At 55.0% G+C, this 13573-nt stretch overlaps 1 protein-coding gene across 1 annotated transcript in view; it reads right to left on the minus strand.

Moving 5' to 3' along the window:
• The window catches only part of RXRA (retinoid X receptor alpha), a 55458-nt gene extending 42555 nt beyond the window's left edge, over positions 1-12903 (minus strand). Inside the window, exon 1 of the mRNA XM_015644916.3 lies at positions 12828-12903. Coding sequence (XP_015500402.1) covers positions 12828-12834 — 7 coding nt within the window. The 5' untranslated portion in view covers positions 12835-12903. The remainder of the gene's footprint in view (positions 1-12827) is intronic.
• Between the last annotated feature and the right edge of the window lie 670 nt (positions 12904-13573).

Raw genomic sequence — 13573 nt, forward strand, 5'->3', positions numbered from 1 at the left:
GAGTTCCACCATGGATTGAGTGCACCATGGGGAGCTGTGCACCGTGGAGAGCATCACAGGGATCAGCCCCATGGGCACACCCATCTCACTCAGGGGCCAGCAGGACCACGAGGCTCCCCCAGCCCAGCCCTGACCCCCCAGTTCCCTATTCCCAGCCCAGGAAAGGCCGGCGGTGCCTTTAAGAGGCCGGAGGGGAATGTGATGGCCGCTTTTCCGAAGGCCCATTAATTTGCCAGCATCACATGCTCCGCAGCTGCAGCCTGGCAGTGATTTATACTCCTCTGAAGTTCATCAGAGGGAAAAGTACTTTCCAGGCACAGCCTATCCCCCTTCCCTTCTCTGCTCCTCTCCAGTGTGAGCTGCCCGTGTCCAGAGCCCGGCGAAAATCCTGTGTCCCCATCCATCACCCCGAGTGTCACCCCCTGCCCTCGCCACCCAGCCCAGGCACTCCCCTTCTCCCCAGCATCTGCCAGCAAAAGAAAACTTCCTCTGCCTTCCTTGCCTCCATGACCCACTGATGAGAAAGTCATTAATTAATAAGGGGCAGCGCTGCTCCGGCCCCTCTGCAGCCTGCAGAGCCCCCTCCTCCCCATCCCCAGGCCCTGTAGCCAAAATAAACGTCAGGGAGGAGGCGGGCGTCCCCTCCTCCTGCCGTCCTCCGGGGAGGTTCAAAAGTTCAAGATTTTCACATTTCCCTAACGTTATTTCAGGAAATTGCTGGAGAAAGGAAAGCCGGCGCTGCCGAAAAAGCGATCCGCGGGTGGATCCAATAACACACAGAATCCAGAGGCAGGGCTGGGTGTGTGCCAGGCGTGCTTCAGAGGGAGCCCCATCCCCACCCGGACGTTTGTTTTTTGGAGCTGCTGGGTTTCTCTGGGTTTCTCTGGGTTTTCCCTCGAGCAAACCCACAGCCACTCCAAAGCAGCCCTAGAGGTGGCAGACCCCGGGGTAAGCTGCCACAAGGTCCTTGGGTCACCCCCCAGAGCCAGGATGCTCAGAGCACCAGCACTTACCAAATTCTAGCAGCTGTTTTGGGGGTGATGCTGCCAAGCTGGTTCAAAGCATCCCCAAGAGCATCCCTCAGTGTAGAGAATATGGGTGCCACAGTCCTGGGTCCCCAAGGAATGACAGCTCGGCCCCAGATGTGCACAGGGTTCCCTGCAAGCACTGCCCTGACGTGTGTTTGGGTTCCCTCCTTCCTTCCTCTCAAAACCCTTCAGATTTCACATCTGCACAAACCTCAAACACGACACAAGTCGCACCTGGGTTTGCATCAAAACCAGGCTCAACGACAGCTTTCACTGCAGGTTCGTGGGAAAGGTTCGTAAAACTACTGAAACTCCTGGCAAACCTGAATTTGGGGTTACAATGAAATATGAAACTTGGCTGCTTTCATGTGGTTTGGGGTTTTCTGTTGCAAAACATTCGGCGCAGCAGCTCCGGGCGAGAGCGCGACAGCCGAGCGCACCGCAGCGTGTCCACGGGAGCCAGGAATTCCAGAACCTGGATCCACCCCGGCAGCATTCCCCAGCAAACGATTAACTGGGATTGGGAGCCACCTCAGCAGCCTGGGGGATGGACCAGTGCCACCAGCATGGGGCAGAGCTCTCAGGGACCCGAGGCAGGGAGGTTGCCTCACACCGGTGCGGCTCTGAAGGATGTGTGGCTGTGCAAGAGCCCAGACGTGCCACATCACATGGAACTGTGCCACATCACATGGAATTGTGCCACAGCACATGGAATTGTGCCACAGCACATGGAATTGTGCCTCGGGCACATGGAATTGTGCCTCAGGCAGGTGCCAGCAGCTCCCTGTAGGAGCAAGAGATCCCAGCCATGGTGCTCCTGAGGGCCATCCCATCCCAGCAGGACACTGCACACATTTTCCCTGCCCAGCTGGTGGAAAAGAGGGGGTGGAAATCCTTCACTCCCCAGCACTGCTTCGCTCCATCCAGTCAGTGAGGGGTGGGATTGCTTTGCTCTGGGATTTTTTACATTTGAGGAGTTCTTGAGGTGTTTGGAGTCGGAGCTTCTGCTTTGAGCCCACTTTGTCCAACTGGCCCCACTAATTCCAACTGGAAAGTGGTGATGGAGACAGTGCCTTGAAAATAAGCAGTGTGAGTATCCCAGATCACTGATTTCCTTGGAAGAACTGGAGTTCTTCCCAGGTATCCATCCCCCTCAGCCTCCATTAACCCCTTGTTCTCCAACCACTCCTCGAGGTCTGGGTGTCACCCAGGCTCCCGAAGGCGGGGAAGAACCACAATGGATCAAAATCTGCATTTTGCCACCCATCCCTGAGGCTCTTCATGGCTGGGACAGAGCTCCAGGCACAGGGCATTGCCTCCAAGAGAAACCACATCCCAAAGGAGGGAGTGGGACACCCAGCCAGGTCAACCAGCATCCAGGGCTGATTAACAAAGTTTATATTAATTAGAGAAATATGTTAATACCCTGGGAAAGCCACCAACCCTGGAATGCTATGCAAACAACTCCTGTTCCCCTGGAACAGCTCAGTCCCTTGTCACCCCAGCCTTCCCCTTCTTCCCCCGAGCCTTCCTCCCCTGCACTGACCTCTGCCAGGTATCACCACCCTCACCTCTTATTTACACCCCTGGGCTACTCTTTTCCTGTCTCTCACACATTTCAAAGCTGCCCACCTTCAAGCACTGCTGCAAATTCCTAAGACATCCCAAATTAGGTTTATGACTGCTCAGAACCCAAGTGATCCCAGGGCCAAGAAGCAGAGTTGGGATGTTGGGTCGCTTTCTGAACCCAGCCCAGGCTAGGAAGGGATTAAGCTCATTCATATCTACACTATAAATAATAATAATCATAATAATGTCATTTTTGCAGCGTGGTTCTTTCAATAGGGGATGATGAATGTATTTGTAACGAGCGGTGGTAAAGATTTTCAAGCCATCTAATTAGGCAGCCGTTTCCTTTCCAGACATGCCCAAGTCCCTTTGGAAAAGGAAACGTGGCCTCCAATGCTCCCTTCTCTGCTGTGAGAATGCTACCCTGTATCCTGAAGATTAAGCAGAAACTCAGCATCCCCGGGGGCAGCGCTTGGAATCCCCAATTTCCCATACCCTGGAGCTGCCTGGTGCTGAAGGAGCACCCAGAGGGAGCTGGGATCACACAAACTCTGCTCCCAGACGAACCAAAAATCCCAGGGAGGTGCTGGTGTGCAGAACCATCCCACTGTGGATGGTGCCAAAGATGATGGGGAGGAGAAAGGGACGGGGCAGCCCATCCCAGCAGCCGCCACCCATGTTGATGTGTTTTTCCGCTCGTGCCCAGCATTCCCAGAAAACACTAACTTCATTATTGATTTCTGCTCATTTGTCATTTTTATAACCTGGCCAGCACTTCTCCTGAGGGCTGTGACTAATTCCACTTCCCCAGGCTGGAAGGGGCAAGAGCCTTTAACTCCTTTGGGATGGGCTCTGGCAGGGCACCCACAGAAATCCCAAACATTCAGTACTTTATCTGTGGCAATGAGGACACCTGCCCTCCCCAGCTGAGCCACCTGGGAAACTCCCCCAGTGCTGGGAAGGCTGATGGAACCAGCAATCCTTCCCTCCTCCCAGGCACTTCCCAGCAAAGCCTTGGGATGGAACTCCCAGAGGAGAAGGTCCATTGAGTTAAAGGCAGCAGATGCTGCTTGCGAGGGGTGGGACACGGGGAGCACCGACCACGACATCTGCAATTACAGAAAGCCAGATAAAGAAAATCAAATCTCATGCTTCAGGGCATGGGCTGATGAGCCCAAGGGTCAGGAAGGAATTTCTCTCCCCTTACACAGCAGTGCACAATTGGGTCAGTGCATTACCGGGTGCCACAAGTCTGGGATTGTTTTTCCCTCTCCTTTTGGAAGCCCTTGGCACAAGAGCTGTGTCTGAGGGAGACGATGCCTCTCCCATCACCCACATTCCTAAAGCTCAGAATTCCTATTCCCAGCTGAAAGATGGCACAAGGACCTTGCTCCAGGCCACCCCTCCGCTCTGACACCACTCTGTGGTGCTTCCCACCCTTCTCAGCCTTAATTATTTCTACCACAATCACCTAAATTAGCACAATCCCCCCTGTGAGAAAGGTCCTTTTCTTCCCCAGAGTTTGAAAAGCACTGTGTACACCTCTGGTGCTATTTAAACAATGAGCAGGGATAATAAAAACAGCAATGTTGGCTTAGGAAATAATGCACTGGAAAAGGGGATGAATGGAGAGGACAGAGCAAAAAACCCCCGATGGTTTTGTTCCCAGAGGTTGGGAAGTGTTTGTGGTAACAGTGGTTGCTCTCACTTCAGGCCTCATCCAGCATCCCTTCCCTTCCTTGAGCAACTTCCCTGTGCTAAAGCTTGTTTAGCTGGGAGGATCTAACCACAGGGAAGAGGGTTCAGTTTCAAATTAAAACAAAGCGAGCAAACAAACACAAATTTGGTCTGGAACACGTGCCTATCTGCATCGGCCCTGGCTAAGCCAGGCTTGGCCAAGCCACGCGCTTCCTAATCCTGACAAACAGTTGTCAGCCTTTCCCACTGCCAAGCAGCTCTGAGCATGAGTCCCTGTCACCCAGGGTGGCATTTCCCAGTGTGATCTGCACTGCTCACACTCGACACCTGCCAGAGCCAGCAGCTTTCCCCAGACCCCGTGAAACCACACTTCACAAATCCTGGCAGAGTGGGGTGATGGGTTTTTTATCCAACAACACCTGGGATTAGTGCCATGTGAAGTATGAAATTAATGCACCCAAGTGCCCTCACTGTGACCAGCTACCCAGCAGGGAATTTGGGGGTCTGCAGCTGCAGGCTGGGCCGTGGCATCCCTGCCCTCCTGCTCTCAGGAACCCGCAGATGAGCGCAGCACCTGCGTCAGGAGCCTGAGCCCCCTGGCCAGCATCACCTGCCCGGCTCTGCGCCCTCGCTGTCAAGCTCATTTTGGAATTCAGCGCAAGATGAGCCGTCCCAGGAAGGTGTAAATCAGCCAGAGGCTGCTTGTTGAGCTCCAAACCCACTGCACTCACAGCACCACGTGGGCACATCCACGGGCAGCGAGTCACGTCTGCACAGGGGGGCTGGAAGGCTGGAATCAAAGGTATGAAATGGGATTTGGCGTGCCCAGACTTGGTCCCTACAGCCCAGACACCCAGCCAAGACAAGAAAGCAGAAGTTTGGGATGGGGCCATGGGAGTGGAAGAATAGTTTGCAGGGGAATGTCTGAAGGAGCCTGTGGTGGCTTGCTTGGGGAAAGGGGAAAAAAATAAAAGAGGAATGAAACAAAAGAAAGAAAAGGAGAGAAAAGCAGCTGTGGAAGAGGCTGGGGCTGAGGGCTGCGTGTGGGAGCATCTCCAGCAGCACGGAGAGCATTCCCTCCCCACTGGGCAGGGCTGGACATGTGGCCAAGGCTTGGAAAACCAAAGCAAAGGGAGCAGTGGACTGTGCCAGGAGCCAGCAGAGGGGAAGGATCGGTGCAGAATGCCAGCACAGAGCTGGGGACAGTCCTGCAGCCAAGAGAGGAGGGGGCTGCTCTGGGAGCTGGTCTCTCTCCTCAGGTCTGGGATCTCAGTGCCCCATGGGTTCCCCGAGGTGATGGGGACACAAAGCCTCACCTGCCTGCATCCACCTCCCCATCCCACAGCTCCTCCATCCCCATCCAAAGCTCCAGGAACACCCAAAACCCCCAGCTCACACCAAGACAGGAAATTCTGGCCACCTTAGAGACATCCTCCCCTAAAAACCATCGTGTCCCAGAGCTGGTGTGGGAGCAGGGAGAGGGAAACATCCCTTCCCCTCCAGCCCCATCCAGCAGAACAGCCTGGAGCAAGCTGGGAGCATCACCCATGCTGGGAACAAAGCACTGGTTGTATCCTGGGCACTGGCAGAGCTGGGAGGGAAGTTTCTCTTTTTAAGTAGAAAGGCTTTGGGGGGTTGTTTTTTCCTTTTTTTTTTTTTCTTTTTGTGGGTTTGGTTATTTTCTGTGTTAACCAAAAATGTCAATGAAACCAGGGCTGTTCCCAGAAAAAGGACTTACACAGATGAATTAATTTCATGTTTGGGGGAAGTAACAATGGAAATTCTCAAAAGATCCCATGTCGACAGCTGCTTTATTTAAAAAAAACAAGCTTTGTATTGAAACAATTTCTTGTTTCTGCTCCTTTGCAGTGATATGAATTTCTGCAAAGGCTGAAATCAAACCAAACAGATTTACAACAAATCTTGAGAGAACTTCATTAAACCCAAACAGCCTTAGGCCTGTGTTCCCAATAAAGATTTGGTTCAATGGGGTAAGGATGAGGTGACACATCCCCATGTCCCAGCAAGGCCACCTCAGGGGCAGGACCTGGCTCTAGGACCCCAAATCCGAGTGAGCCCAAAACCTATCCTGACCCTGCAGGACACCAAAAGGTGACACTGGGCTGCTGAGCTCCAGAACATCCAATAAATCCCCCAAAAGTGAAGGAAAAGCAGAGGCTGAATCATGAGTCAGGGCTGCAGCACCGTGAGGAGGTGTCCAGGGTCAGCCTGGGAGGATTTGGCTCCGGGGCTCCTCCCAGCATCGCAGGAATGGTGTTTTCCTTCATTCCCCAGTACCTCTCCTCCTCCATGCCAGGTCCTGCAAGAACCCTCAGATCTGCCATTTGCCTCAATCTGCTTCAAATTACCCACAACAATGCTGGGCCCCGAGTGGACACATAAAGTGTCTCAAATTTATTGTAATTTTAAGCCATCCCTAACACTGCACAGACATTGCTGGAATATTTCCTCCTCCTTTAAGACCCTCCACTGACTCCACAAGGCAGAGAGGGAGCCGAGGCCAGGCAGCAGGAGATGAGTGGAGCCAGCTGGCTCTCTGGCTGTGCTGGGGGCATGGGAAGGGAGCACTGGGGGTCCCCGAGGTGATGCTGAGCTCGGGGCAATGTCCCCCGGGCCGTGCAGTGACCGATGGGGCCCAGCGGCTGCTGAACCCGGCTCCCGCTCCAGGGAGGGAACAGCCCCGGCCAGAGGGGCTTTGGCTGGGCCAGGACCACCCTGCACGGCTGAAAGCCCACCAAGAACAGCCCCTCAGCTCCCTGCATGGAGCTGGCTTTTCCCAGGGCAGGAACTGGGATGTGCTGGGGTGGCTGTGCTGGCAGGGTGACATCCCTGCCACCAGCATCTGCTGCTCTCCCCAGCACAGGGTCTGGTTTGAGGTGGGAAGGAACTTAAAAGTTCATCTAATCCCACCTCCTCCATGGGCAGGGAACACCTTCCACTATCCCAGCTTGCTCCGAGCCTCATCCAGCCTGGCCTTGGACATTTCCAGGGATCCAGGGGCAGCCACAGCTTCTCTGGGCACCCTGTGCCCAACCTCTGAGTAAAGAATTCCTTCCTAATATCTCCACTAAATCTTTTCTTCTTCAGCTTCAAGCCATCCCAGCTAGAATTCCTGCTGGCAGCACCCGCTGCTCCCTGCATCCCTGCTGGCATCCCTGCAGCCAGGCAGGCCCTGAGCCTCTGCCTGCAGCCAGCCTCATGTTGTCACACAAATTGCACCTGGGAAACTGTTACCAGAATTAATTGATCATATAAGTACAGTAATTGGAACTTGCAAAGCATAGATAATTACCTTTTATTAGTTCCTGTAGATAATCCATTATGCACTGATTAGGCCTCAGTAAGGATCTTACAGCCCTGGTTTGATTAATGGCAGATTATGGATATTAAACTCAAGCAGGAATAGATAACTTACTATTTTCTTCCTTGCCCTAGGAGTACATCACCCTATGAGTTATGGCCAGGAGTTTTTTGAGGTGCTGGGGAAGTCAGGCATGTCTGCAATTCCCACCTGACCTGACCATGCTCCCTCTCCTACAGCGGGTACCAGCTCCCAGCCTTTCCCAGTGGCTCAAGATCCCTCAATCCACATTTACCAACCTGCTTCCCAAGTGTCCTGCAAGGCCTGACCAGCTCCAAACCTGGAGAAATAACTGCCATCATTTTTTAACCCAAACCTCACCCCTATCTCAGATGCTCTCATTTCCATGGATGCCTTGGCCACGTATTTATTTTCCACAATCCTGGGCAGAATATTGATCTGCATTTCCTGCCTACAACTGCTTGGCTGCTGCCTGAGGTCCTTCCTGGCCCACTGCCACATTCAGTGGGGCTGTCCCCACACCAAAACCACCGTTTTCCCTGCAAGAGGGATCCTGAGTGGGATCGGCTGTAGGGCCGGGGTTCTGCTCCAAGGACCATCACTCCCTGTTTGCAGACTAAGCAGCACAGGACAGGGGCAACTGGACAAGATCTGCCTGCAGGCTACAGGAGGCTTTATTTAATAAAAAATAAGGCTGTGATTATCTCAGGCCACTCTCCAGCTGCCACCCAGGGACAGAACAGGGAGGGGGGAGCGTTTTTCAAATGAATAAACAAACGCGAGCGGATGTGACATGCCGAGGCACAGGGACGGATTCCTCCTCTCTTCCTGGCCAGATAACCCCGTTATCACAGTGCTGGGGATTAGGAGAGAGGAGGAAAGGAGGAAAACAGCAAATATGGGGAAAGGGGGAGAAAACACCCCTTGGAGAAGCCATGGGAGCGAGCAGGCTGTGGCCAGAGCCAGCCTATTCATCCTGCACACTCCGCACTGCCAGGCCTGGGGATGAATGGGATTTACTGCCCATTAAAATAAAGCCCTTTCTGTAGTTTTATAAACAATGTCGCTGCTTGGTGGGAGGTTGGACATTTTAGTTCATTAAGCAGCAAATAATCTCTGTCACTTTTTTATTTTTAAGCTTATTTACATGTAGGGTTGGACTTTTTTATCCTTTCCTCCTCCTCCTCCTCTTCCTCCCCTCCTCAGCCAGGAGCCGAAATCTTCTCCAGGCTCCAAGCTCCCTCCTCCTGTGGCCTCTGGCCAATCCACAGAAATAATCCTGCTTATGTATCAAAAATGTTCCTTACAGGAAAAAGAAATCTGTATCTGTCTGAACCCCAGGCGTGGGTGAGGGGAGTGCCGGGGGCTGCTGGGCACAGAGGGAGGCTCAGCAGACATCCTGGGAATAGAACTGAGCCCTGGGGGAAAGCCAGAGACATCAACCGAGACTGCCAGGTCCCAGCATGGCCTGGGACACCGACAGGGACAGGGACACCATGACCAGAGCCCTTGTGCCAGGTGGGAATGGGAACAGACCCTTCCCTTGGCACCACAGTCACACTGCATGTCTGCCCGGGAATGCCGCCCTGCCTGGGAGCCTCACCTTGAGCAGGGACACCTGGCAGGGAGGGGAGGGTGACAGGGGGACACAGCCCCACTGAATCCCTCATGGCACCTCCAGCTTTGTGCACCTGTGAGCGCTGGCCCTTTTCCAGAGGCTGGTGGAGCCAGAACTCCCCAGCCCCTGGCTCCACACCAAGGCTCTGCCAGCAAACTCCTCCGGCAGCAGAGCAAAACCTGCAGGACGCTGAGGATGCTGACACCAACTGCTCCTCCAGCCTATGGATGTAAAAACGAGCTAAAAACAGCCCTGGGATGGCACCGTGGAGCAGCCAGAGCTGGCTGAGGGTCTGTGGTGCCCTCTCCACCTCCAGCATGGCTGTGAGAGAACCAGGACATGTGGCAGGGGAACACTTGGTTCAGCCTCCAGCAGCTGCCAAGATTCTCTGATGGACTTTTACAAGGGGATGTGAACTCCCTTCCCAGCCTGGGCCGGGGATGCCCTCCTGAACCGTGCTCCCAGCACGACACTGAGTGGATCACATCATTCCCTGCTTCCTCTGTCACCCCCAGTGACTGAGCCCTGTCCCCGGTGGGCAGAAGGGATCCCTGCTCTCCTTATCTCGCTCCTAAAGCACTTGAGCAGACGGCAACCGCGCGAGCCATTATATCATTCACGCACTATCAAAAGCTCACACAGTGGCACTTAATTACAGCCCCGGAAGCGCAGGCTTCCTTAATAAATCAAAGAAATAAAGTCAGAGATGATGCACTGAACAGAGGGGGTGGGATGGGGGGAATAAAGAGCTTACAGTTTCCCTCTGTGTGTCCCCTTTAGATAACAGATGCTCTCTTCTTAACCTCTCACTTCATCAGATCAGCTCCAGCTGTGTTTGGATCAAGTGCACAGCCTGGCCCGCGTCCAGACCGCCTGCTTCCCGCTCCAGTGCCAGCTCCATCCCTGCAGCTCGGGGCTGGCAGAAGGAGGGGAGCCCCACCGAGCCAGGCCCTGTTTCATTAAACACATTTTCCTCCATTCCTGCTTTCCAGCCACCCAACTCCTTCACCAGAGCATCCCTGGGACTCTCGGAGGGCTGAACGCCAGCTCCATCAGCATCCTGAGGGTGTCCCTGGCCGGGCTCCCGGGAAGGGCGGGGGTAGCCCGGGAGCCGCTGGTGTCACCGCAGCGACACACGGGGCATGTTTGTCCTTGCGGCCCCCACGCCAGAGTGACAGCAAAGAGCTTCCAGAGGCTGAGCCGAGAGCTCTGCCCTGTCCCAGCCATAAATCACGGGAGGAGCCCCCCGGGATGCCCTCGGCTCCTGCCCCGGAGCACCACCCACCTCTCCCTGTTTATTTGGAAGTGTCACCTCCTCGCTCCGCTGGCACGCAGCCGGGAGCGCTGGGATGGATGGGGCTGTCCCAGCACCCGCAGGAGATCCCTGCCAGCACAGCCTCTGCACAGCCCCCGGGCCGGGCTCCCCAGCCGGGAATGGGGATGGCCGGTGCTGGCAGTGCCCAGGTGCTCTTTACCCACCTGGTACCGTGTGCTGCAGCGCAGGACCCGAGCGGAGATAAAGCCGTTGAGAAATCCCGCTGCTCCTAATCCCACAATAGCACAAAAATAATGGAGCATTATCTCATCAGGCTTTAACCCACTAATTACACCGGGGATGGCTTAATAAGGAAGGGACACCCACCTGCCAGAGGCGGCCTAAGCCTGTCTGCTGGCCAGTTACACAACAGCACCTTGGGCATCCTTCAGCCCTCCTGGAACAACCCACGCTGGCACAGGGAAGCAGGAACAGCCCTGTTCCCGACCTGGGGGATGTCTGAGGCAGCCCAAACACCCACAAGACACAACTGCTTCCCCAGAGCACATGTCACTGCCCTGAACATCCCCGTGGACCCAGCCAGGAGGAGGCAAGCGGCTGTCTGCTCCCAAACTCTTCAAAACAGCCCCAAAATCTCAGTGGCTCAGTAGAGGAAAGCACCTGCTCGCAGGCTCTCCACACCACCCTCTCTCCAGCTCAGAGAGATCATCCCACATCCCCCCTGGCACATCCCGATGCTCCAAGGGACAGTGAGGGGAGCAGGCACTGAGATGTGCTTAAACCCTGTCCTGGCAGCTTGAGCTGCAGGTGCCAGGGGCTGTTCCTAACCCCTCCTGCAAGACCAACATCTCCTCACCAAGAAACCCTAAATCACGAGCAGCTTCAGCAAATCTTAGCCAGGGCTCCCCATGAGCCCACGTGTCCCGCTCGGTGAATGGAGCTGGAGTGTGAAAAGTGAGCTGGGTGGAGGGGAGCGCTTGGGTTACAGCTGGGAGCAGCCACGGTGGGGCTGCAGAGGGCTCTGACAGCTCCTGGCTGCTCCCTGGGCAGCGATATCTCCAGATCTCTTACAAATAAATATCATTGCTCATTATCTCGGCATTAAAGTTACATGCTGGGCGAGATGGGCACCGAGCTTTCTCTCGCTAATCTAAAACGGATGCCAGCGCTTCCATTATTAATCTCCCAGGTCCTGCTGCTCCATCGCTGCCAGCTCTGCCACTGTCCCCACAGGACCGTGGGGCAGCTCAACAGCCTCTCTGTTCACACGTGGCCTGGCAGCCTCACACCCCAGCTCCTGGGAGGGGTAAAGCCTCCCCCAGTGCCAGGGCTTGGAGTTTCCTGAGGTTTGGCTTTGCTGAACCCATTTCCACACGGTAAGATGAGCAAGGGCCAGTGGGGACAGAAGAGTTTGGGACCAGCACAGGGTGCAAGGATGCACAAGAGCATCCAGGAGAGCTCTCCTCAAACCTTCAGCTTGACAGGGCTGGTGCCTGCAGATCAGCTAAGTGTGCAGGCCCAAGGAAGAGATCCCTGCAAGAAAACCTCTTGGCACAAACAAAACCGAGACCAAAACCCCTTGGTGGTTGTGTCCACGCCAGGAGCAGCATCCCAATGTGCCACAGAGCAGATCCTGAGCTGGGAGCACGTGCCTTGCCATGCACCAAGCAGGTTTGACACCCACATCCTGCCCCATCCCAGGCTCCTGCTCCAGCCTGGCATGGAGCTGAGCTGCTGCAGGATGTGGCAGGGCACTGCCCTGCTGCCCACACACATCAGCGTGGCAGCAGCCGCTTCCTGCGACGCCAGAGGACGGTGAGTCACCGGCACGGAGCTGCACAACTCGTCCTGGCCCTCTGCAGCTGCAGGGACACGCTGCAGTCCAGGGCCCAGCAGCAGCTTCAGGGCAGGGATGGATGGCACAGCCACAGGAGATGGGCTTGTCCCTGCTGCCAACAGCACACAGCAGCCCCAATGCCCAGAGAGATCACACTGGACTGCTGAACACTGGTCTGATATAGAGAGAGTGCCCCAAAGCCTCAATCCAGGAAGTTTCCCTTCCCCTGACCACACACAGATGGGCCAGGAGAGAAACAGAAGCCGCTTTTCCCATTTTCCCAGGGTTAGTGCCCGAAGCATCCAGCCAGTCCCCGCTCCCAGCACCATGAAGCCACCCACCAGAGCCCCAAATCCCAGTGAGGTGACAGCACCCTTCACCCTGGCTGCTCCCTTCCCTTCACTTCTCCTTTTTAAGAGAACAATTAAACTTCAGCCCTTTCGTTATTTATACCTGACCTGGCATCCTCCTGGCTCCTGATTCTTCTTGTCACATCTTACCAGCCCCCAGTCCCGCTCCCACCGTCCCCACGGGTGAGGGTTCTTTGTGCCAAGCCCTCTCTTGCCAAGGGGGACGTTTCCTGCCTGCCTTGACGTCAGGCAGCCGCGTCAGGGAAATGAATGTGGATTTCAACATCCTTTGGTTCATCAGCTGCTCCTTTCGACATCCTCATGGTAAACCCCCCCCCAAAAAAAGCACACCCCGTCACTCTCCCGCAATCCTCCTTCTGTTCACTTGGCTTCATGCAGGAGAGTGTTTGTCACCTTCAAATAAATATTTATTAACTGAGCTGCAGGTGTCTGGGGCTTCTCACCTCCTCTGCTCTCAGCTGCGCTGACACCGGAGCTGTGCTGAGCTCCCAGATGTCAGCTGGGAGCATTCCTGCCACCTGCCTTGAGCCCAGCACCCAAAGAGCTGCTCCAACCTTCCCACTAAGCCCAGCAGGAATGCACTGGATAACAATGCCAGGACGAGTGGATCCAGGGGATGAAAAGGTGGTGGTGGGAAGGAGCCCTCCTTGGGCTTTTCCTCCTGGCAGAATCAGGGGCAGAGTGAAGGAACACAGAGTCCAAACACAAGGATCATTCCTGCAGGACTGACCCTCCCCAGCTCTGCTACTGCAGATGTGGGATAAAGACTTTCCCAGCAACGGAGGAATGGGAGAAAAATGAGGGAAAAAGAGGAGAGAGTCCCAAGTAAACTG

Source organism: Parus major, chromosome 17 (assembly GCF_001522545.3).
Source record: "Parus major isolate Abel chromosome 17, Parus_major1.1, whole genome shotgun sequence".
In the NCBI taxonomy this organism is placed as follows: Eukaryota; Metazoa; Chordata; class Aves; order Passeriformes; family Paridae; genus Parus; species Parus major.